Genomic DNA, 25,013 nt, shown 5'->3' with positions numbered 1-25,013 from the left:
TAGAACTGAAAAGAAGACTGAAAATTAAGATGGAATAATTTAAGTAAGGAACATTTTACAATTAGGGAAGAGGTAGAGAATGCCTCAGGTTTTTCTTTCTTTTTTTTTTTTTGTTTCTTAGATTTTATTTATTATTGGATAAAGACAGAGAAACTGAGAGGGAAGAGGGAGATAGAGAGAAGGAAAAGAGACAGAGAATGTAGCCTGGCTTCACCACTCATGAAGCTTCCCCCCTGCAGGTGGGAACCAGGGGCTTGAACCTGGGTCCTTGTGCACTGTCATTTGTGTGCTTAACCAGGAGCACTACCACCTGATCCCCTTAAGCCCCCTTAAGTTGTTTTTTTTTTTTAAGTGGATAAATGATGGACAAGGACATGGGATTTAGATATGATGAGTTGCAGGTGCTGATACATTGTGACTATGCCCACAGAAAATAACAGTATTGAGCATATAACCTTTATTTATGCCTCCAGGGTTATTTCTGGGGCTCAGTACCTGCACTACAAATCCACTGCTCCTGGAGGCCATTGTTTTCCCCATTATGTTGTTGTTGTTCATTGTTGGATATGACAGAGAATTTGAGAGAGGAGGGGAAGATAGGGGAAGTAAAAGATAAAAACCTGCAGACCTGTTCCACAGCTTGTGAAATGACCCCCTGCAGGTGGGGAGCCAGTGGCTTGAACTGGAATCCTGCTAGTCCGCTAGTCCCAGCCGGCCATCACCCAGCCCCCTATGTAACATTTATAGCCTGGTTACAAGTATAAATAGTATTCTAATAAGTCAGGACAGAGAAATATAGTATCAAATCCTGTAACTAAAACATCAAAAAGCTGCCCTTCCTGATTCCAGTAAGTATCCAAACTTCACATAGCTCAATTCAATTGTCAACTCAACAAAGCTATCTCAAGTCCAGTAATGTTAAAGTTTGTAGTTTGAGTTACATAGCTGACTGGTTTGAATTACATAACTGACATAATGGTTCCAACACAAAATATTTATTTTTATTTGATAGACTATTTGTTAATTCATAAGCTGCAATTTTCTAGGAACTGATATTTCACCCTAGTACAAAAGCTAGCATTTGCACTGGTAGTCATTACATAATTGCAACATGACAATCCTATTCTCTTCTTGACACTACTGCTAATTGACTTAATTCAGTAGGACTATTGAATTTACAGTAACTGGTCTTGCTCTGTACAAACTTTCCAGGAGATTTATGATTTTTGAATGTTTGTGAATGAACACTTCAAAGGAGAGCTGATTTTTTTCTGCCAACTGCAGCATTATTAAAATACTTATTTATTGATATCAGATAATATAGTAAAGATCAAGTTGGGTTCTGCGTGATAACATGGGTTCATGTATGACATAATGTTCATCTGTAAATATATATATATATATTTATTTATTTATAAAAAGGAAACACTGATAAAAACCATAGGATAAGAGTGGTCCAACTCCACACAATCCCCACCACCAAAACTCCATATCCCCTCCCCTCCCTTAATAGCTTTCCTATTCTCTACCCCTCTAGGAGTATGGACCCAGGGTCATTGTGAGAAGCAGAAGGCGGAAGGTCTGGCTTCTGTAATTGCTTCCTCACTGAACATGGGCATTGACATTTCAATCCATACTCCCAGCCTTTCTCTCTCTTTCCCTTGGTGGGGTGGGGCTCTGGGGAAGCAGGGCTCCAGGACATATTGGTGGGGTCATCTGCCCAGGGAAGTCCGCTTGGTATCCTGGTAGCATCTGGAACCTGGTGACTGAAAGGAGAGTTAAAACATATAAAGCAAAACAAATTGTTGACTAATCATGAACCTAAAGGCTGGATGAAAATTTGGGAGTCTCCGTTTTGTAGATAGTTAGTAGGCCTATTTTAGTTATATTCCAAAGGGCCCATAATTATTGTGAGGGACCGCTACAGCGGAAGAGCAGCAGGAAGGATCAGGGAACTCCGAAGGCGACCACCTGGTGGTTCAGGAATTGGCACAGGGGAGAACAGAATACACCACACTCTGTTGGAGGGTGAATCTGAACTCAATTTTTATTCATCAAGTGAGAGTTTATATATCTTTTAGTCTAACATAAACAATATCTGGAACAGAAAGTAAAGCTCATTTCTTGATTAGATGGCCTTGTGGTTTTACACAGAAATGTCGTGCTTCATGGGGTGATGCATTTCTGAGAAATAGGCTTAGCAGATAGTATTTTATGTAGGGTTTTAACATATTTCATAAGAGGAGGTGAGTATTACTAAGAATTTTTCCTAAAACTTTATGTATTTGATGACCCATAACTTTGTCCACCTCATTTCCTGTGCATCTTTATCTAATCTGGGAATAGGCTGTTTGTCCCAATTACACAGCATCATTACCATGTACATAATGAAAACAATCAGAGTTTCCAATTTAGATCTGCTCAGGATGCCAAGACCCACTCCCAGAATTCTTCTTCCTTGAAGAGAGTTTTTTGGGGTGCTGACCCTTTCAGACCCATAGTTCTAGATTTGAGTGGGGCGTGGCAGATTATATTAGGTTTTTTTTTTTTTTTTTTTTTTTTTTCTGAGCCTGACATCTGATATGCAGGCAGAACCAAGTTATTGTCTGGGGAGATATCATGGCTGGAAAAAGGACCAGAAAGCTGGATCAGGGAAGAGAGTAGCTCCCAAATATGGGAGAGGTGTGTAAATGTTGTTCACTGTAAACCCCATGGATTTTATCTGGTCTGGGCCCATATTCAGTTTAGGAGCCTATGTGACCTCTGCATCCCTGTAGATCTGAGCTCACATTCTGTGGTCATAAGTAGTAACATTCCAGCTGCCTCAGTTTCAGGACCCATCTTCCTCAGGTGGAATATAGTATATTGTCTAGCCTCCCTTTGAGGATGGAACATTCTCTGCTATTGTTGATCCATATTGAGGGCAAGGTCTTATGGGAACCCACAAAGAGTTCTATTGTCTTGTTCCTGATACCAGTAACAATGGAGAGAGGGATTTACTCAAGGTCTAGGCCCATCAAGTCTGTTTGGGAATCTCAGGACTCCCCGATTAGGGCCCCAGCTGATGGAGTGGCCTGATAGTGACTAAAGAATCATCATTAAAATATGCCAGTCTCTTGCCCTTATTCATCTTTTGCAGTCCTTACTGTGCTAAGGTTAGCTTTGGAGTGAGTGAGGGAAGTACAGTAGGGAGTAGGTAAGGGAGGGTATTTAAGTCTAAGTAGACACTTTCATGGCAAACGCTAGAAGAAGAAGACACTTTCATTAGGAATGTATGATGTCTTTTTAGGTCTTTCTACTTGCTTGCTGAATATACTGACTCACTGCAGACTGATAGCTCACTTTCGCTGTCAGGTATATATTTTGCCCCAGTTTATGGATGCATGTGAACATATCTCATGGGACCTGGTCTATATCTAGGTTTTGGGACTTTGTTAGGCAGTGAACCGCCTGAAATGGAATTAGAGAATACTATGAAAGGAAAGGTCTCACCCGAGTAATGAGGCTGAAGGATTGACATTCCATGCCAACATGTGGTACTCATTGTGTTGATTAGGTTGGGATCAGCAGATGCAACATCATTTGGTTATGAATTGAGAGAAGCGTGCAGGAAAGTGAGCCCCACCCTAGAGGTTCTAGGACTGGGGAGAAAATATAGGCTCTATAGAGGAAGTGGAGGTTCCTGCTGTCTTAGGGTTTAAGAAGGCAATAGATAGTTATTGCTGGAATCAAATTATTTGGCAACTGGGTTAACTTTGAAAATCCCATTGTTAGGATTGTTCTGTATCATACACATTATTTGACATTATTTATATATAGCTGTGTCTTATAGAGTAATGCCACTGGTTGCTTCTGTTCTCCCAGGTCTAAGCTTTTAAGAGTCAACATTTCAAAGACTCAGCCTATGTGCATTAGACATTCAATCAATTTTCCCCTCTCAATTAAGTAGTGACTTATATGACTACAAGTTAATAGAGTACATAAACACCATTCCCACCACCAAAAGACTGTGTCCCATCCCTACCACCCCATTCCTGACACACCCCACCACAGTGAAGCTAAACATCCACCCTCACCCTCTCAACCCAGAGTTTTTTTACTTTGGTGCCCTATTCCAAACTCAGTCAAATCCTGCTTTGAGTTTCCCCTTCTGTTCTTTCTCAACTTCTGTTTATGAGTGGGATCATCCTATACTCATCTTTGTCTTTCTGACTTAGCTCACTTAACATAATTTCTTCTAGCTCCATCCAAGATGATTTTTAAAAAAATCATCAATAACTCCTATGGAATAATGTTTGACTTTTACAAACTGTAACTGTGCTCTTAAAAATCTTGGTAATTTATATATAAAGAAATGCAGTATTTCTTATTTTTAATTCAAAAAGGGAAGTACATATTAAAAGCACAGATAAATAATTATGTAGTCTTAAAATTTTATATCCAAAAAGCAATGAGAGAACTGGCAAAATTTATTCTCATGCAAAGAAGTGCCAGTATATCACCATTTGGGTAAAATGGTGTGTGTGTCTATGTTTGACTTAAATACAAATGACTCCACAGCTGAAGGCCAGGCTTTGAAGACAAATCATAGAAAATGTATTTATATAGACAAACTTGTGTCATTATACTTTTTTTTACACCATTAGGTTAATTATGAGCATGAGAGCATTTTATTTATTTTTCCATGGGCGGTTTTCAGCACAGTTTTTTTCAGAATAGCCTTCTTAGAAGTTAAAACCATCGAAATCCACTGTATTTCATATCTATCATGTACTATAGAAAACTGTCACAGTTAATTCTTTTTTAAAATTTAATATTAAATTTAAATATATTTTTTCTTTTTTTAACCAGAGCTCAGCTCTGACTTATGGTGGTGTGGGGGATTGAACCTGGGACTTTGGAGACTCAGGCATGAGAGTCTCTGTGCATAACCACTACTCTATCTACCCTCCGCCCACAGTTAACTCTTTACATCTCACTACTATCGGTAACTTCTAGGACTTCTATCATTAACTCCTGTTTAGATTTCTGAGTACTTCTCCTGCAAAACAAAGTTTCCTCACATGGGGCTTGACTTGTAGGCTCCTGGGGTAGCTGATCAAATGTGCTTATGACCACATTGTGTTTAGCTCTTAGGGCACAGGCTTCCTTTGGCTTCTCTCGGTCTTGGCAGAGTTGGAGATGAAATGCATCTTGGAAGCCACGGCGAAAATTCTCATTGAAGAAACCATAAATGACAGGGTTGACACTGCTATTGCAAAAGGCCAGCCAGTGTGCAAAAGGGTAAATGTAGATGTTGATGACCTGCAGTTCATTTGTAGATAGGTCGGCATAGTCTGAGAGCATCATCAGGGTCCACAGGGGCAGCCAGGAGAGAATGAAAAGCAGGGCCACAAGCAGCAGCATCTTAATGACCTTCTGCTTCTTCTTGGACACCACTTGCCACTGCTCCTTGCTCTGCATGCCTTTGTGGGGCTCTGTCTTCTTGCATAGGGAAATGCCAATCCTTCCGTACATGACAACAATGAGGAAAAGGGGAGCCAGGTAGATGCTGGCAAACAGCACAGTGGTGTAGATCTTCCTCATTTCCTGACTTGGCCACTCTTCCCGGCACCAAAAGACGGGGCTGGATTTATTTGGCGAGTTGAGTTTTACTCGGTAATATTTTTCTTCTTGCACACGCAGCATTATTGCAGATGGAGACATGATGGCAATGGCTAGGACCCAGATGATCACAATAATGACAAATGCTGTCTTCACCGTGAGCTTTCCTTTAAATGGATAGATGACACAGCGGTACCTGCCATTAAAGTCAAGTGTCAGGGACTGGGTGGTGGCGCACCTGGTTGAGTGCACATGTTACAGTGCTCAAGGACCCGGGTTCAAGCCCCCGGTCCCCACCCGCAGAGGGAAAGCTTTGCAAGTGGTAAAGCAGTGCTGCAGGTGTCTCTCTGTCTCTCTCCCTCTCTATCTCCCCTTCCCTCTCGATTTCTGGCTGTCTCTATCCAATAAAGATAATTTTTTTTAAAAAAAGCAAGTGTCAACGAAACACCACCGTGTGACTTATAACCAAGTTATGAATTAAACTTATTTCATAATTCCTACATCCCCACAGTAACACAGAAATTTTATTACTATTAGAAAGATATGCACTGCAGTTTTCTGTAACTTATGAATTACAGCTCAAAATAGGAACAACTGGAGTTTACTAGCCATTATAAATAATGAACACAATAATATTGACTAGCCTATATTGAACACCATTGGTTTGCATAGATTTCAATGTTGAGAAGAAGGGCTGGGGAAATAGCATAAGTGTTATGCAAATAACCTTATTGCCTGAGACTCTGAGCTCCCAGGTTCAATCTGCAGCATCACCACCCAGAGCTGAATAGTGCTATAGTAAATAAACAAATAAAATTAAAGATTTTTTTCACATGAGATGATGTAGAAAAGGTAAAGCAGTTTGCCCATAATTATACATGATTTTTGCAGTTATTTTGATCTAGAGGCTACATTCTTTTTATTATTATTATTATTATTATTATTATTATTATTACTGATTTAACAGTGTCTTACAAAATTGTAAGATTTCAGAGGTACAACTGCGTACTTCCACGTGGTGTGTGTAAGTCACCACACCATTAACCAAGGAAATGATATCTTAAACTTTCCACCCTGTCCTTTGTGGCCCCCTCCACTTTGAGTGTTTGATCAGATAGCTTGTTTTGGCCAGTGAAATGTTAGCAAGCATGGCACAAGCAGAAACCTAGATCAGCAGAAGCATGAGTGATATTCACTATAAGACACAGAGCAAGATAACCACACTGAGGCACTCAGTCAAACCACAGAATGATGAGAGATAATAAAGCGTGGTTTTAAGCCCAAGCAGTTTGCTTCACAGCTGTTAGAGACCAAGAGTTCCATTATGAGCTCTGATTATGCACCATGTTCCTGGTTCTGTGTCCTCTGCTGAGCCTGGTAATTCAGCACCAGCACAGTCAGCTTGATTAATGTGACTGCTTTTCTGTTCTTGTGATTCTTGATGTTATCATTACTTGGTACTAATTACATTAGTTATAAGATGATCAAACTATTATGCCACTCTAACACATTTTCCAGTTTTCAAAGCATAGATAAGATATATTTTGATTTTAGTGGCAGGCCTATAAAAGTGAAATACCATGAAGATTACTATTTTATAGATATGTATATAAGGAAATAAATGACAAAGGAGCAACTCCCAGTAAATTTATCTGAAGTATCTTCATATAATGACAACTAGGGCTGTGAGGCTTTGTCCTGCTTGGAATTCCTTCATTGTGTTATCTGATGTCTCACCCTTAAGTGATGGACACTTCAAAGACAAATAGCTCTTGCAAACAGATTAAAATGTATCTTTTAACAAGGGAAAATTAAGTTACTCTAATATGTATGGCTCCTGTATACATGGGAGAAACATTGTGAGTAATGATGCAGACAACAGGTTGATACTAAACACAGAATCTACAAGTTCTAATGTCAACAACTACACTCCATTTCATGTGTTATTTTATAACAAGCTCTCCTCACTCTCACATGATACTGATAGAAATAGATACATCTTAGGAGTCCGGCTGTAGCTCAGCGGGTTAAGGGCAGGTGGCACAAAGCACAAGGACTGGCATAAGGATCCTGGTTCGAGCCCCCAGCTCCCCACCTGCAGGGGAGTCGCTTCACAAGTGGTGAAGCAGGTGTTCAGGTGTCTAGCTTTCTCTCCCTCTCTGTTTTCCCTTCCTCTCTCCATTTCTCTGTCCTATCCAACAACAACATCAGTAACTACAACAATAAAACAAGGGCAACCAAAAGAAATAAATATTAAAAAATTTAAAAAAGAAATAGATACATGTTGACTAGGATTATATCAGGCACTATTGATAATGAAGGTAATGAGCTAATAGTGGCAACTAGCAACCTAAGTGGAATATGCTGAACAGGACTCTTGTTCTTGCTTTGTGGTCTGCACACCTGTGCATGTGTCTATATCGATAACATTGACACGTTGTTTCCTTTCTCTTCCCTTAAGGAACTATTATTGTTTAATTTCCCTCTTCATTCCCATTTTTATTACCAGAGCCTTAGTAGATGCATATATTCTCTCCCATCTCAATTACAAGATTTTTTTTACTTATTTTACTTATTTATTGAGTTTACTGGATAGGGACAGAAACAGGAAAAAGATGAAAGGAAGAAAACCCACTCCTTGCCTTTTTGTAGGTCTAGATTTGCTAGCATTTCAGTGTCCTAAACTGAGAAGAAAAATTCTTTTTGAAGCCATGCAGACTGGGGTATACACTATAGTGGCCTGAGCTGACTAAGATGTATCCTTATTGGTGACTTTGCTTTTGCTTTATTTTATTTGATAGGACAGAGAATTTAGATAGAAGAGACAGATCCCCTAGGGGGCCTTGAATCCAGATCCTTGCACACCGTAATGTATGCACTTAATCAGATGCATCACCACCCAGCCACTAATTACTTAATTTTGAAATATGCACATTTCAGGAGCTTTATTTCCTTATAATTGAGCCTTCAGTAGACATGTGACTTGTTTTTAAAGGGGCAGCTGTTCTGATGCGATTCTGGACATACACACCTACACTTGGTAAAATACACACGTGTCTCTGCTTGGTCAGGTTGGCTGCAGAAATATTCATTTTTCTGAATTTAGCGTTTGATGCAGACTTACCTGTCCACTGCTATTGCAACCAGAGTAAAAACTGAAGCTGCAACTGAGATTCCCTGAACCAGTCCACTGATCTTGCACATTGTGCTTCCAAATGGCCATCCTAAGGGGGGATTGAAGAGTTAGGCTTTGAAAAGAACCTTGTTTTTTCTTCATTTAACATTCATTGAAAATGTAGATACAAAGGCATGAAATCAAAACTCACATGTATGTTTTTAAATGGTACCCAACAAACCATATTTTCCAGTATTTTCACAAATTTCTAGTACACTAATAATGGCATCTACACTCCGATAGTCGTTGCAATGTTCTAGGCACCATAGTAAATCCACTTTTGTCTACTCCCCACAAGGACTTTTGAAAGCTTTATTATTTTTCTCACCTTAAGTATAAGATAACAAGCACTCAAATTTCATAAAATGTGCTACACAGCTAATTGGCAGCATGTTAAGGATTTGAACCTTGTTGTTATGGTTTAGTAATTCACTTCCAATAAATAAAATAGGCATATTATTGGCTTTTCTAATTTGGAAATACACCCCCTAAATTTAGAGAGTTCAAGTGTTACATGTAGAATATATAAAGTAAGTATATAAATATTTATAAGGCAACCTTCCTCACAGGCACTTTGTTAGGGCTGTACTTTTGTGCCCCACTCCCAAATTTGTAAACTGAAACCTTAATCTCAATGTGACTGTATTTTTTTTTTGCCGCCAGGGTTACTGCTAGGGCTCAGTGCCTGCAGTACTAATCAATCCATTGCTCCTGGAAGCCATTTTTCCCATTTTGTTGAGCCTGTTGTTGTTGTTGGACAGGACAGAGAGAGATCAAGAGAGGAGGGGAAGGCAGAGACTGGGAAAGAAAGACACCTGTAGACCTACTTCACCACTTGTGAAGTGAACCCCCTGCAGTGAGGAGCCAGGGTCTCAAACAAGGATTCTTGAGCTTACGCTTAAACCTGTTACACTACTGCCTGGCCCCCAATGTGACTGTATTTGGAAGTGAGTCTTTGGGAATTAATTTAAGTTTGATTAACACCCAAATAGTGGGAGAAGTGCTCTTATGAATAGAGAAGAATGCTCACCTCACCCCATCACCTCCCCACCCCAGGAATATACACCAAGTATAGACCATGAGAGTGCTCAGCAAGGTGACTAACCACAGGCAAGGAAATGGGCTTTTCACTAAGATCCTGCCTATCCTGATACTCTGATCTTTTGCCTCTAGAATGAGAAAAAACAATGTCTGCTACTTAACCCACCCTCGATGATATTGTGCTATATAGCAACCTGATCTGATGAAGATATGTTTAGAAAATATGGAACACGCATGGACAGCTGTAGTCTATTGGAATTACATTTGGCCTCCATTGATTTATTTATTTTAAATTTTGGAGACAGAGGAATCAAGAGGGAAATGGAAAAAAAGAGGGAGACAGCGACCTGCAGTGAATGCTCACTGAAGCTTTCCCCCCCTGCAGGAGGGGACTGGGGGTTTATTTGAATCTGGCTTCTTGAGCATTATAATATGTGCACTCTACCAAATATACCACCACTTGGCCCCTTTGAGTTACATCCTAACTGAATTTTGGCATTAAAATGTTTATAAAAGAAAGTAGTAGATTTATTTACAGTCAGTAAAATGCTTGACAGTCTGAGCACCTACTTGCTTTTATAGGAAGGTGATAGTATTCTGCTGCTAACAAATGTTCTATTTCCCCCAAAACGAATGCTACATATTCTTAGTAAAATATTCTGTGATAAAGTTTAAAATTCTAACCTAGATGCATATAAATTTTATTATCGATCCAAAGTATTTTAAAACAGGTGCCTGAGTTACTCCATTGGATAGCACACTTACTTTTATTGCATATGACCCAGGCTTTAATTCAGCCCTACCTGACTGAAGGGAGCTTCAGTGCAGGGGTATTTTTCCCTCTATTTCTCTACCTCTGTCTATCTAAAAGGTTGGCCCAAATCAATAATGATGACCACCACAGTGATGATGACCAAAAAAAAAAAAAAAAGTCAATTCATACAGACAGAGAAGCCAGGTACTAGAGGTACTACTGACTGTGAAGCAGGGGAAACAAAGGAGTACTTAATTTTTCTCCATGATTGTTCCTATTCTCTGAAAAATGATATCTCTATTTAGTCATCTTTTACCTCTTTTAGAATGTAGGTCCCCCTAGAACAATTTTTACATACTTGTGAATGACTGAATGCCCCTCTCATGGATGCAGGGGTGGGGACGAAGGCTTTCTCATATAAGCTTTGCACTGCACTTGAGTCAACATACCTGCTATAATATTGTCCAGCAGTGTGATAGGCATACAGAATATACCAATGAGTAAATCACTGATTGCCAGGTTCAAGATGAAGAGATTAGTGACCGTGTGCATATGTTTGTCCCTCATTACAATAAAGCAAACCACCATATTTCCCACCATGCACAGGAAGAAGATCAGAAAGTAGGAAATTATGAAGATAGCTGCTACTTGATAGCGGTGAAGATAATAGTTCACAAAAGTTATGTTGATGCCTGAATACAGATACTGCTCTGTGTCATTGACACTCCAAAAGTGATGCCAGTTTGCTGAAGAATTTAAGTCCCATTTCTCACTCATGATGGACCTGAGCAAAGGAGAGGCAGAAAGAAAAGACATTATTAGAAACCAGTGGAGTGAAAGGCCTATATATGACTTTAAAAGGACTTTATTTTAATTTTTACTGCCATCAGGGTCATCACCCTGCCTCCATGCTGCCTTCATGCTGCCTCCAGTGATAACTAGGGAGAATTCCTGGCCATTTGTCCCCTCCCTTTGTTTTATTTGCTAGGACAAAGATAAATTGAGAGGGGAGAGGAAGATAGGGAGGGAGAAAGGCTCATGAAACTCCGCTCCTATAGTTGGGGACCAGGGGTTTGAACCCAGTTCCTTAAGGATAGCAGATGCTGTCAACTGCCATGTGCCATTATCTGGCCCCCTAAGAGGAAATTCTTTAAATGTTATAAAATTTTGGTGGATCCTCTAAGAAGTCCCTATAAATCTTCCATAAGTCTTTTAGGGAATTGTTATAAGCAAGACACTCAGATTATGAGTATTATATACTCAGGAATATTTAAGATGTGACTTTATCGTAAATCATAACTATTATGTTATTTTTCTTGACATGATTGTATTTTATTTATATGGTCTTACTCTCTGTGTGTGTATAACATTTCAAAGGGAAAATCTGAAAGAAAGCCTTCCCAGACTCCCCTGCCTTCTGACTCCACTGGCCACAGTCAGTCAGAAGTTATGTGTTCTTTTACAACTAATTTGCATGCCTCTGCTTTTCTGAAAATTTGGACAAGATGAAGTGCCTACATTTCAAAAAATATAAAGTAAATAAGAACTATGTTTCTGTACTATCCCTATTCTACTTTGACTCAAATAATTGGACCTAGTTAATCATTACAACAGGGGTCTGAGCTGTCTGAGTCCACTTATATGCCAACCTTGTTCTTAACAGATGGAGTAATCTTATAGTATTAATAACATTTTCTTTTTGTAATAATATAGTATATAGGGAGTCAGGCAGTAGTGCAGCGGGTTAAGCACACATGGCGCAAAGCTCAAGGACCAGCGTGGGGATCCCGGTTCAAGCCCCCAGCTCCCCACCTGCAGGGGAGTCGCTCCACAGGCGGTGAAGCAGGTCTGCAGGTGTCTATCTTTCTCTCCCCCTCTCTGTCTGCCCCTCCTCTCTCCATTTCTCTCTGTCCTGTCTTAACAACAATGACATCAATAACAACAATAATAACTATAACAACAGTAAAAAGACAACAAGGGCAACAAAAGGGAAAATAAATAAATAAAATAATATAGTATATAATGCATGAGAAAAAAATGACTAACAAGAAACATCTGGCAATGGGTGGAATTAGAGCTGGAAATTAGAGCTCATCAAGCTTTACAGTTGTATATTACTTCTGCTTATGCCCTTATAGTGGGTTTGTTCTTTCCTTCCTTGCTTCCTCCCTCCCTTCCTTCCTCCTCTCCCCTCTTCTTTCTTTCACCTCATCAGGACTTCTTTGATCTGAGATAATTTTTCAGATAGGAACAGAGGGAGAGAGAAAAAGGTACCACAGCACTTAATCCCCTTCCTGTGTGGTAGGGGCCATGAACAAACCTGAGTTATGCATATAATAAAGTGGGTGCAATATCCTGGGGAACCTTCTTACAAGATCAGCCTGCCTACTGATAATTCGTATCTGAGTCACTTTTGGTTAATCATTTAATATCTTTCTGCTTTAGGTTTCTCATATAAAGGAAAATAGTAAATACATGGACTCCATAGTGTTGGCACTGGGTATCTAGCTAATAACAGGAGCTAAAGTGCATTATAAGCTTATCATATGACATTTAAGCTTATCAGTGCTTAGCACTTTTAGGTGTCCATTATATACTTACAGAAGGGCAGAGATGCAACTGAGGCAACAGTCAAATTCAGTCAGGATCAGAGGAAGGATTTTATTCTAAGAAGCTTAGCTTCTGAACTTCTATTTCTGTCTTCCCATTACAGTCCATACACAGCACTTAGTAGGGGAGAACAGCACAGATAGCCTCTTAGTGTTTGGTATTATTCTCTTTCCTCTCACCCTTACTTTGCTTTCTTGCTACTTTATTTACAAAAATTCTTAAGATGAGCTGTCCCGATAACCTCACTGATTTTTGGACTCTCTTTGCTGGGGATTAACTGATGAAGGTCGTGGGGTAGCAAACCCGCTGCAAGTAGAGCAATAGCCCAACATGCTCACCCTCAGTCTTCTGACTCTGCAGACATGTTTTAAGTGCAAGTGGTTTGTAATATGATGCGCAGAGAGACAATTTGATCTTCCTGGCAGAAATATACAACATCTATGTTGTACTTCTTTTGTACTCTTGGGTAACACAGAATATTCAGAAGAATATTCAGATTGTGTGTGGGGGGGTGTCTCTGTGTGGGAGGGATAGTGGTAAGATTATCTGTGCATCAATTCAGAAAGGGACATGGAGAGAAAAAGATATGACGAAATAGTAATCAACCCAACTCTGTGCACTGGATTAAACAGATGATTTGTGAAATCAAAGTAGCTCACTTGGATAGTGTGCTACTTTGCCATGTGTATGACCCAGTCCCATTGCATTGGGGAATGCTTTGGTGCTATTCTCTCTCTCTCCCTTCTTCCTCCCCCCCATGCTTTTTTTGTATTTGTTTCTATCTGAAAAAAGCCATTCCAGAGCAGTGAAGTATAAAAGAGAGAGAAAATACACAGTATTATCATCTATTAAGATAGAACAGTATCAACATCTGGATGGGAAGCTGCCCTCACCTTCCTAAGACATTATTGCAAGTTCATCCTAAGTAGTGTAGTCTGGGAGAAATCAATCAAATGATGAGGTAAGATTTAGATGGGAAAAAGATTTGTTAGTGGCCTATATTTATTTTCATGGGTAAAGCCAGAGAAGAATATTGGAAATCCATATTCTGAGGGGTGCAAAACCTGACCTTTTGCAGGGACTTGGGTTATAGGTACCTGGGGTTGGAAGATAAATTTTCATAGATTTATAAGATACAAATGCTCAGTATTAAGATCCATTCAGTGAATTATGTTTCTTCATTATTCACTTAATTATTTCTTCTCTGCTAGTGGCTCCAGCCTGTCAATACTGAGTTTTGTGTGTTGAATAGATGTAATGCTAGCTGAGCTATAATCCAGAAAGTACTAACAGAACTTCTGCAACACCCCCTCAAGCCCTTAGCAATTACTTCTAAATACTTGTCATCACATAAATGCAGTTATCCCTCCGGTGAGTTTGTAAAAAGAGGCCAAGAATATTCATAGCTAGAAAAAAAATTAAAAACAGTTTCTATGACTCTCTGTGGCTGGCTGTAAGAGGTTTTATTTTTTCCTATTTTTTATTAGTGATTTAATAATAGTTTACAAGATTATAAGATTACAGGGTATATTTCTACACCCCACATATCATCAAAATTTTTTGACTACCCCCTCACTCCTAGTGATAACCACAGTAAGTTCTCATTAAGTTTTAGAGATAATTTGGCAACTTTTTTTGGTGCAAGTTCATGTCTCAATTAGCTATATTCCACATAAGAAAAAAAATGTAGTTGTCTCTAACTTACTTCACCAAAAAGAAGGAACATATATCCAGCTGGATACTACTCTGCAATGAGAAAGATGACTTTGTGTCTTTTGGGACAATAGGTGTTGAAATGGAGGTGATCATGCTTAAGAGATTATTTTTTATAGTCTGAATCATGTTTATAGTTTCTCCAATCAATATAAACCCTGGTATGTGTATATATATATACATATATATATATACATATACATATATATATATTTTTTTTAATCGATTTGACTAGCCCTTGAATTTTAGCTTTATCAGCATGTCATTATAGGTCATGGGGTCACTATAGTCCTTTGTTTCTCTTGACCTTCTTCTTCAGAAGTAAAATTATCAAGAAATAGTCAATGTAGTTGCTAATGTGCTTTAAATGTTTATTAAGTCCACCTGTCACCTTATCAAATTATGGCTGTTATGTATGCAGCTGTTAAAATTATGAGGTCACCTCTTTTGCAATATGCTGGTCAGAACTTGAAGCTGAATGAGGAACACCAGAAAGAACATGACTGATAGAAAATGATCTCACGCATAGATAAAACTGAAGGAAAAAGGACAGAAAGAGAAAATGTAAAGGGAAACTTGGTCTGGGTGTGGTGTGCTGCACCAAAGCAGAGGAATCTGGGGTCTGGGGAAGGAAGGAGAGGATTGGGTTGGGATAAAGGGACATTGAAGTTGTAGTGTATGATGGGGAGGGTGCCCTAGATTGGGGGAGGAAGTATCTCCCAGACACCTAGACACCTGTCATAGAGAGATGAGGGGTTGTACTGTAAAGATTACAGTATAAACCATTAACCCTCCCCCCAATAAAAATGATAATTAGGACTGGGAGAAATATGGGCTTTATAGAGAAAGGGGAAGGTTCCTGCTGTAGTTATAGCTATAACCAAATCATTTGGCAATTGGGTTAACTTTGGAAACCCCATTGTTAGGATTTGATTTAGCAAACAGGACCTCACCATAATTTATGCCCTTTTATGCTATTTACTTATAGCTGTATCTTAAAAAGGTTGCTTCTGTTCTCCCTGATCTAAGGTTTTAGGAGATTTAATATTTCAAATGACAGGTCACTATTAGAAATGTAGTAACAATTTAAGCCCACTGTTACAATTCAATCTGATTACTAATTTGAAGTCTTAAGTGCTTAGATTGAAGGAACGCATACTCAGAGCTATGGTCTGTGCAACAAAAAGTTTGAGACATTCGGTCTCTTTTTCCCCTCTCTTATAAATTGAATAGTAATTTGTAAGACTACAAGTTAATAGGAGTGTATACTAAAAAAATAATAAAGAGCAAAAATATGGAAATTATGTCAATCATTTCAAATATCTTCTGATAATCCAGTAAAATTGTGCTGAGTTTCATTCTTTGAGAGTGCATTTGTGTCTCATGCAGCACAGCAAATGTTAATTCAAAAATTACAAGTGTGGGACAGTGGATTAAGTGCACATGGTGCCAAGCACAAGGACTGGGGTAAGGATTCCGGTCTGAGCCCCTGGCTCCCCACCTGCAGGGGGGGTCACTTCACAAGTGGTGAAGCAAGTCTGAAGATGTCTCTCTTTCTCTCCCCCTCTGTCTTCCCCTCCTCTCTCCATTTCTCTCTGCCCTAACAACAACGACGACATCAATAACAACAATAATAACCATAACAACGATGAAACAAGGGCAGCAAAAGGGAAAAAAAAAAAAAAAAAAAACCAGCCTCCAGGAGCAGTGGATTCGTGGTGCAGGCACCAAGTCCCAGCAATAACCCTGGAGGCAAAATAAATAAATAAATAAATAAATACTATTACAACTGCAATATAAAAAGCACACATTAGGAGGTGGACAAATTCACAGAAAGGAATCAGATCACTGTACATCAAAACAAGTTGCTTCATTTCTTGAAGGTCTGCCAATAAAGCACCTCCCCCCACCTCCAGTCTTACTGTGTGTTCTGTACCTTGCACACCCTCCCAATTGAGGGCAGAGGAGGATGACTCTGACTAGAGTTCTTGCATTCTCAACTTGCTCTTTGGAAGTTAGCAGCAAAACTTCTACAGGTGGGTAAAGTCTGATGAAGATAAGGGCAAATAGATTGAAGAGTGTTGAGACCTATTTCAAGCCTGCCAGTGGTAGCCAGTGGTTTTACTATCAAACCCAGGGTGAGGGAATCCATTTAAAAAAATCCTGTGAGTAGTTTAGAGGAAGATTTTAAATGTGTCATGCATATAAAACTACCAGAAACAACTAATGGTTGACTCAGAAAAGAGTTGGAATGACAAGGCAGATGTTTTAGCCGGATGTCAGGAGTTCATTATCTGGTTCCTGAGTAGATGTCTGGGTGCTCAGGTCATGCTTGATGGTCTAGTGAGACAGAAAACTCACCCCAATATTAAAAAGAAACGGCTGGTAACAATTCCTGTCTTAGTCCATTAGGACTGTTATAGACAAGAAGACTCACAAACAGCCATTTTTCATTCGTCACAATTTGGAGACTGGAAAGACTAAGATCACAGGTACAAACCATGCTTGCTGTCTGCTCTGAGAGCTTCCTTACTGATACATAGATGACTATCTTCTCATTGCAATATCATATCACAAAAGGGATGAGCAATCTGGGTCTTTTGTATAAGAATAGTAAGACCTTCCACCTTCTGCACCCCATAATGACCCTGAGTTCATGCTCCCAGAGGGTTAAAGAATGGGAAAGCTATCAGGGGAGGGGATGGGATATGGAGTTCTGGTGGTAGGAACTGTGTGGAGTTGCACCCCTCTTATCCTATGGTTTTGTCAACGTTTCCTTTTTATAAATAAGAAATAAAAAAAAGAACAGTAATCCCACTCATTAGGATACTACCCTCTTGAACTAATAATAACCTAAAGGACCCCACTTCCTCCTGCCATGACTTCAGAGATTAGTAATTCTATATACTCAATTTGGCAACTTGAGGGGACAGCAATTCAGCCTTAACTAGTACTCCACACTGACCTCGACTTGTAGCTCAGGCTACAAGTGTTTACCTAGAATGACACCTAGTCAGCCAAGGACATTGCTTCTTCTGTGATACTAACTTTAGGAAAATGAGTTAGAGACTTGGAATAATGACCTATCACTTTGAAATTCATGGATTGTATTTTGGACTAAGTTTGAACTATATTCTGACCAAAGTGTGTGTGGCTAATAATGTGTAGAAATGGACAATGAAGCAGAATACTACATAGAAACACCCCCCAATTCTTAGTCTTTTCAGAGAACTTGTCTTATTGTACACTGGCATAAGTAACTAAAACATTAGTTGTTTAAAACAAGTGCTGAAAATTATTTTGAGCTTGTTCACTTGCTTGCTCCTGTAGTGGTCAGCTAAACTGTTAATTCCATCTGGTGACTTTTTTTTAATTCAGGAAATTGTTTAGAGTTCTAGAATTTCAATTTTTGTTTGTTTGATGTACTTATTTTTAATCATGGGACTTCAATTATTAGAATGTTGGAAATAAGTTTTACCTCCTGAAACAGTTATAGTAGTATTTTAGAAATCTTTTTTAGTTTCAAGTTGTGGTTCTTTTTAGTCTTGAACTTGACTAGATGTTTTCACCTGTGGGCATGCGCTCTTTTTCTTTAATCTACGGTCTGTAGAGTGTACTTTATTTCATATGATGGACTTTATGAGTATTTTGTTACGAGTAGTTTAGTTCTCTTATATCCCTCTGCAATTGTTTTCTCTAGTCTCTTTGACTAGATATGAATTGCCAATTCTTGTTGCTTGGAAAGCATTCAGTTCTCCATTTAAATAATTTACCTTGAGTTAAGTGATTTTGTGTCTGCTTTCTCATACAGATGGGGTTCAGACTTCAGTCACAGGTATAAGCAAAGAGAGATTTGTTATTCATTCTCTGGCTCTTCCTCCTCTAGGAGTCTCAGCCTCTCTCTCTCACTCTCTCCCTGCATTCTCAGTTTTCTGGTTTGTCGTTTTTAGTATTGGAAAACAACAACAACAACAAAACTTATTTTATGTATCCTGCTCTACCTCAATTATACATTGAGTGGTCTGAGTCTAGCCTTAGTCTTTTTCCTAGGAAGCTTGTATTCACTTTAATCCAAGGGTGCCAAGAAGGCAGGATGAAAAGAAAAATCTGTAAAGGCTAAGTAGGTACTTTAAAACTAGAGATAGACGAGCTAAGTAAGGAAATTCAGAGAACTCCAAGGCAGTTCTTTAAATGTCTTCATTTTTGCCTGGAAACAAGAGTGAAATGATACTCCCTTAAATATAGCATCTTTTGTGTAAGTGGCAAGCCCCCTCTGCCCACTCTGAGATAGTGTAGCTGTGTCCCTGAGACTACATAGCCACCATTCCCTTTCTCTCTAGCTGGAGGTATTTAGTCACCAGGCCCTATCAGTTACTCTGCTCACACTAGCAGCCTGCAAACCCAGTATTTAAGAAATCCGCCATGTAAAAGAATATTGATTTCCCTTTCTCCTTCCTGAAACTCCTTTCCATCATTCCCTTGATTCTATAAAACATCTTGCCCTTGTTCTCCCATGAAGACTTGATTAGATCTGAGAGACTTTGCCCCCTCCATTCTCATGGAACAAATTCTCATTCTCAATAAATCCTGTCTCTCACTCTTTCCAAGCACTTCAGTGAATCCAACTATCCTTTGGTGTTCCTAGTAACATTATAAAAATCTTAAGTCTGGGTGGAGGGAACAGTATAATGGTAATGCAAAAGACTTAAATGCCTGAGGCTCTGAAGTCCCAAGTTCAATTTCCAGTACCACCATAAATCAGAGCTGTGCAGTGCTTGGGTAAAAATAAAATATAATGGTGAAATAAACACGAGATGTCTCTTTGGGGCCAAATGGTGGCCCACACATATTACCATGATCAAGGACTGAATCCAAACCTCTGTTCCCCACCTGCACGGGGGAAAGCTTCATGAGTGGTGAAGTAGTGCTGCAAGTGTCTCTTTCTTATCTCTTTTATTTCCATCTCCCATCTCATTTTCTAGCTCTATCCAATAAATGAATAAATAAAGTAAAAAAGAATTGTAAGACTTAATCATAAGAACCAAGCTCTTTAGTTTGAACTTTTCTCCTTATTGAGTTAAATGTTAATGTTGTTAAGAACAGCAACTATTTGATTTAACTAACATTTTGGTCAGATTGAAGATATTTTTCTCTTCTTGTTATTTTTTTCTTAATAGAAATCTCCCCAGACAAAACTCATGTATCTTCTATGATTGCAAACAGCACTGTGGGTTGGAATAATGAAGATTATTTTCACACCAAATTATAAAATTTATAGAAAGAGACCTGACTCAGACCTGACTGTCTCCAGTGAGAAAACTAAGGTGTGCGGCCTTTGAAAACCTTCCTAAGTGACTGATGATTCTGACTTCTGTTTTTTTAAATATTGTGTAAAGATAATCATATGATTCCTTTCTAAACCTGCAGATTTTACATGGAAAAAGCTGGTATATGCAAGATTCAGTACTTTGACACCAAATAAGAGAGTAATAGGGTTTTTGTTTGGGGAAACTTGTTTTCTCTATTTATTAAAAGGTAACCAGAGCTGTAATATTCCAGTGTAGCCCCCCTCTGAAACTTGAAGCCCCTCTGAATTTTGAAAATATAGGCCAGGGGCCGGGTGGTGGCACTCTTTGTTGAGCACACATGTCTCAATGCGCAAAGACCCAGGTTTGAGGCCCTAGTCCTCACCTGCAGGGGGAAAGCTTTGTGAGTAGTGAAGTGGTACTAAGGTGTCTCTCTGCCTCTCTCCAATCTCTACCACCCTCTTGTCTCTCAATTTCTGGTTGTCTCTATTCAATAAACCAATAAAGGTAATAAAAAAGTAATAACATATAGTCCAACTGAGGTTTCTGTGAGAGACTAGCGAAAGGTGCCTCAGTCCTCATAGGTGACGATACTGTTATCTGCTACTGTCACAAAGGACCCAGATCCCAGGCAGGCCCACGAGGCCCTTTCAATAGCTTAAGAAGAAGATAATGTGAAAAATTACTTGGGTAATATAGAAAGATTAAGTTCTCAGTGCCAAGGAAGCTAGAGGATTTATTGTCATTGCAGTGTTTGTTTTTTAATTTGTGCTTCTTTGAGTGTTCTGGTGTGATGTTGGGTTGTGCTGATACTGAGACCCTTTTTGTAAGAAATCTATTATGCTAGCAGTTAGAGCTGAACCTTGTTAGACAAGAGAATAGAATACGGCAATCTTCTTATACTTATGGGGCGTTTGAGTTAAATTTAACTTTTCTATGTCCTGACTGTCTTTGTGCGTATGAAAGGGAGGGGACAATTGGGAAGAAAAGAAAAAAAAAAAAAGGCATTTATAACAGATTTGAGGGTATGTGCTGCCCATCACTTAATTCCTGGTGGATTCTACACTTTCCTGGCAATGGTTCTGGTTCTTCCCTACACTTTATCTTCTCCCAGAGTCAGAAACACACACCACCACCATCACCACAATAACAACACCTTTCCTTTATCAGAGACGGATGGGATGCATTAGAGAAAGACAGCACTGTTCTTTATGTGCTCGATGCTAAATCCAGTAATCCTATCTACCACCCCTCTTATTCCTTCTAGCAGCCCATTCTACACATCCAGACACTGGTGCCAGATGTCTTTTTTATTGAGGTGATATTGTATAATAACATTGTGTAAGCTTCATATGAGCTTGCAGTGAAGCAAGATGGGTCTCTTAGATAAATTTTATTGGAAAACTGGACAGTCACATGCAAAAAAAAAAAAATGAAAGTAGTCTGTTACCTGACACCACACACTGAATTAATTTAAAGTGTACTCTTAATACAAGGATAGTTAATCCAACTCACCAGGGATTCTCAACTCTTTTGTCAAAGAAACAGGGAAATTTACATTAAATTTCTTTGCCATTTGAGAAGTTTTAGACTCAGAACTTAAAGGAGCTGCCTTATACACAGAGTTGGTGAGAAGCCTGAGAAAGAAGAAAGCCTGATAATCTTTTTACTTTTAGAAGTCTAGTATCTCAGAATCACCAGGCATGTGAAGGACATGAGCCCCATTCTCAGCAGCTGTCTGTTGTGCTAACCACTGCAATTCATTACAGTCTGTTGACATCCACCTGGTTCAAAGAGTGAGGGATTCTCTGGACACTTAAAGTTCCTTTTCAAGGCAAATGGAAAAATTCCTTTAAGAGCAGTTGATATCAAAAAAGTGGAACTTAAAAATTAAGAGGGAGTAGAAAAAAAGAAAAAAGCAGCTATCAGTATTGACCTAATGGCAAGCATAAAATGTACATGTTGAAAGGAATAATTAGGTAAGATTAAGAGACTATACATATTTATCTCATTGTCTTTAACTATGTATGTCAGCTTTAAAGTGTTTGCTTAAAATCAATTTCTCCTCCACAGTAGAATGGTTTTTATGATGAAAATATTTTCAAATATATAAATTTTTGAGAGACTGGTCTCCTTATTTTGTCTCTCCCAATACAGCTGGAAGCCCATTTTAATGTAATACACTAAACACATGGCTGTTTATCATGGAATTCACATAAAATTCAAACCCAGAAAAGCCAAACACAATGACTAACTTTTGAAGAACATATTTTTCACTGATTAATCATGAATTCATATGTCCACATCCTACAGCTTTTGACATCTTTAAAAGAGAGGGTATTGGTGAGCAGTATGATAGGTGAATCATAAAAATAAGAAAATTCTAATATAAGCTTTGCATGCTTTGTAATGTATTTACAAAATGCTCAAGAATAAAAACAAAAAAAAAAAAGAATAAAAACAAGATGGATAGATAAATGAAAAAAAAATTTTGAGATTCAAACTCACTGAAAATTCCCTAGACATCAAATCAAGAATGGTAGAAAGACTCTATTGAATTAGATGGATTTTGGAAAAAACCTTAAATGTTGACAAAACACATAGGATGATGAACTGTCAGTAGCACATGTGTCACGAATAAGCAATAAGAAGCACATGTCAGACTATTTCAGTATCTAGTCTATAATGCTAATGATACATCCACTTAGAGATAGTACTGTTCATGTCCTGAAGAACCTATTTTCTTAAATGATAATACCTTTTACTGGTCAAGAGTCTTGCCAGTCTCTGAATAAAATTGTTACTCAAAGTTCTGTTCATGATGATGGCCCATTATTGAGGATTTCATAGCAGTTTTGCAAACTCCCCATACACAAAATATCAAGAGTAAGATAATTTGGCACAAACTATTTTGATGTAATTAGGGTTCCAGCTCAAAACAGAAATGTGTCCACAGTCTACAAACCACAATTTGCCCCCTTCTCTCCCTTGCTAGCTGTTATCAATTAGATAATTAGATGCATAATGGGAAGAGGAAGTTAAAAACATGGTCAGAGTAACTGAATACTTTGGGGGGGGGGGAACTCAACATCTTATAGTTTGAAATACTTAACAATAACTCTTTGAATTATTTAGTCTAGATGAGAAGATAAAAGCATCTCTATTTGTTGGTTTATAGTTGTCTTTAATAAACACCTAGAGCAGAGCAGTCAATTTTTGTGTCTTCTGACACCAGATCCTAACTCTGTCCAAGAACTTCACTACTGTTGGGAAATATCTACAGAGTTGGCAGAAGAGAGCCTAAAGCTGTCTGTCTGGAAACCTTGTCTCTACTCCAGAAAGAGGAAAATAAATAACTCTCCCTGTGAACCATTAATTCTCCAATAAATAAATAAATTAATTAAAAAAAAAAACCTCAAGTGCTTCACTGAGGGCCTGTTGTGTCCTTCATTGGGCTAAGGAACCATTCTTCAGCCCTGAGTCTTTCTGGCAAATGGAAACACATTAATGCAACCTCTAGACACACCAAACTCAGCTCATTTTAGAGTCAGTTTGAAAACTGCAGCCTAGTATCATGTTTTCTAGAGTTTACAAAGTTGCAAGACAGTCCTGGAGAGGATATTTATTATTATTATTATTATTATTGTTGTTGTTGTTGTTGTTGTAAGATGAAGAAAACACTCTTATCTCTCCCTTCCTGACCCGGGTTGAGCAAATTTAGTCTGGGAACCAGTTGCCTTTCCCCAAAGTAGGGCTGTTGACCAGCTCTTTCTGAACTGTGACTCTAGGGGGTGCCCTTGGAGCTGGGAAGGAATTTGGGAAAGAGGAAAAAAGGAAATTCGCAAAAATCCAAGGTGAATATAACCTAATCGCTAACAGGGACTCTTCTAAAGGAGCAGCAGGCATGACTGCCAGCCCAGCCTGTCCCGCCGCCGCCTTACCCGTTACCCGCAGAAGTGTGCAAGGGCATAGCCCAAGTGGCGTCCAACTTGTGCGGCCAGGTCCAGATTCAGCAACAGGTTTCTCCCCAGCCCCGCGGCCCAAATGGATCAGCTCCTGCAGGGATGGGCTAGGCTCGCAGCTCTGCGCTTGCTCGCTCTCAGCCTCCTCGTCCTCTTCAAGAGAACGTCACTCTCCAGGGGGCACCAGCCAGCTGCTGGGATTCCTTCTGAAGTGATTCACATTCCTCTAAGGGGCATCCAGACATTATCTTCGAGTTTCAGAATCCCTGTGCAGCAAAGAGAAGCAAGCAGCATAATACCAGTACTAACGTCAAAGCATTCATTCCTTGGTTGCGTGACCTGGCTAAATGTTTGATTGTGTTTGTGAAAACAGAAGTTGATAGTAACAGTAACTGCACAATCTGAGAATGGAATGCCTATGCAGTCACTGTAACTGTGCTTAGAGCGTAAATGTAAATGTTTTTTTACTTACTTTAATGAGAGGCATACAGAGAGAAAGAGACCATGAGCACTGCTCAACTCCGGTTTATGGCAGTACTGAGGATTGAATCTAGGACTTAAAGTGCCTCTGGCATGAGTCTTTTGCATAACCATTGTGTTATCTCCCCCACTTCTGGTGAAAAATTTTAAGCCACTTCCTTGGCTAACTGTGGAGCAGGACAACCCTTTGCTTCTCCAGAATGAACTGATCTATTAGCTCTTGCAAAAGCCATCCAGTTTGCAAGTAAATCTCTCTGGAATTCTAGAAATGTGAATTTACTATAATTATAAGTGTGGAGGAGAGCTAGAGGGAACTGCTCAGTAATTCTAAGAAGAAAATCTGCTTTGCTGGAAGTCACTAATAGTTC

At 39.0% G+C, this 25,013-nt stretch overlaps 1 protein-coding gene across 3 annotated transcripts; it reads right to left on the bottom strand.

Moving 5' to 3' along the window:
* Positions 1–4,065: 4,065 nt before the first annotated feature.
* On the bottom strand, positions 4,066–24,408 carry NPFFR2 (neuropeptide FF receptor 2). Of its 3 annotated transcripts, XM_060187839.1 has the most exons (6): positions 24,145–24,408; positions 13,176–13,300; positions 11,024–11,358; positions 8,729–8,828; positions 6,332–6,397; positions 4,066–5,800 (listed from the first exon to the last, which is right to left on the bottom strand). In XM_060187839.1, exons 3-6 carry the CDS (start codon positions 11,349–11,351, stop codon positions 4,969–4,971), a joined length of 1,326 nt encoding a protein of 441 aa, XP_060043822.1. In that variant the 5' UTR covers positions 11,352–11,358; positions 13,176–13,300; positions 24,145–24,408; the 3' UTR covers positions 4,066–4,968. The 3 variants fall into 3 exon arrangements, with proteins under 3 accessions (XP_060043822.1, XP_060043821.1, XP_007523605.2); XM_060187838.1 differs by lacking the exon at positions 13,176–13,300; XM_007523543.3 differs by lacking the exons at positions 6,332–6,397; positions 13,176–13,300.
* Positions 24,409–25,013: the final 605 nt, after the last annotated feature.

The sequence above is a fragment of the Erinaceus europaeus genome, chromosome 3, assembly GCF_950295315.1.
Source record: "Erinaceus europaeus chromosome 3, mEriEur2.1, whole genome shotgun sequence".
Classification (NCBI taxonomy): Eukaryota; Metazoa; Chordata; class Mammalia; order Eulipotyphla; family Erinaceidae; genus Erinaceus; species Erinaceus europaeus.
The sequence above is the reverse complement of the archived record's forward strand: the minus strand, read 5'-3'. Positions and strand labels throughout refer to the sequence as shown.

What these genes read in the sequence shown, in the direction of transcription:
- NPFFR2 (XM_060187838.1), bottom strand. Translation starts at nt 24,173, where the DNA reads ATGCCCTTGCACACTTCTGCGGGTAACGG. An exon ending in GTTGCAATAGCAGTGGACAG is followed by an intron (nt 6,398 to 8,728) that starts GTAAGTCTGCAT and finishes TATTTACTATAG; the next exon opens with CACTATTCAGCTCTGGGTGG. An exon ending in TCAGAGTCTCAGGCAATAAG is followed by an intron (nt 5,801 to 6,331) that starts GTTATTTGCATA and finishes CTTTAATGGCAG; the next exon opens with GTACCGCTGTGTCATCTATC.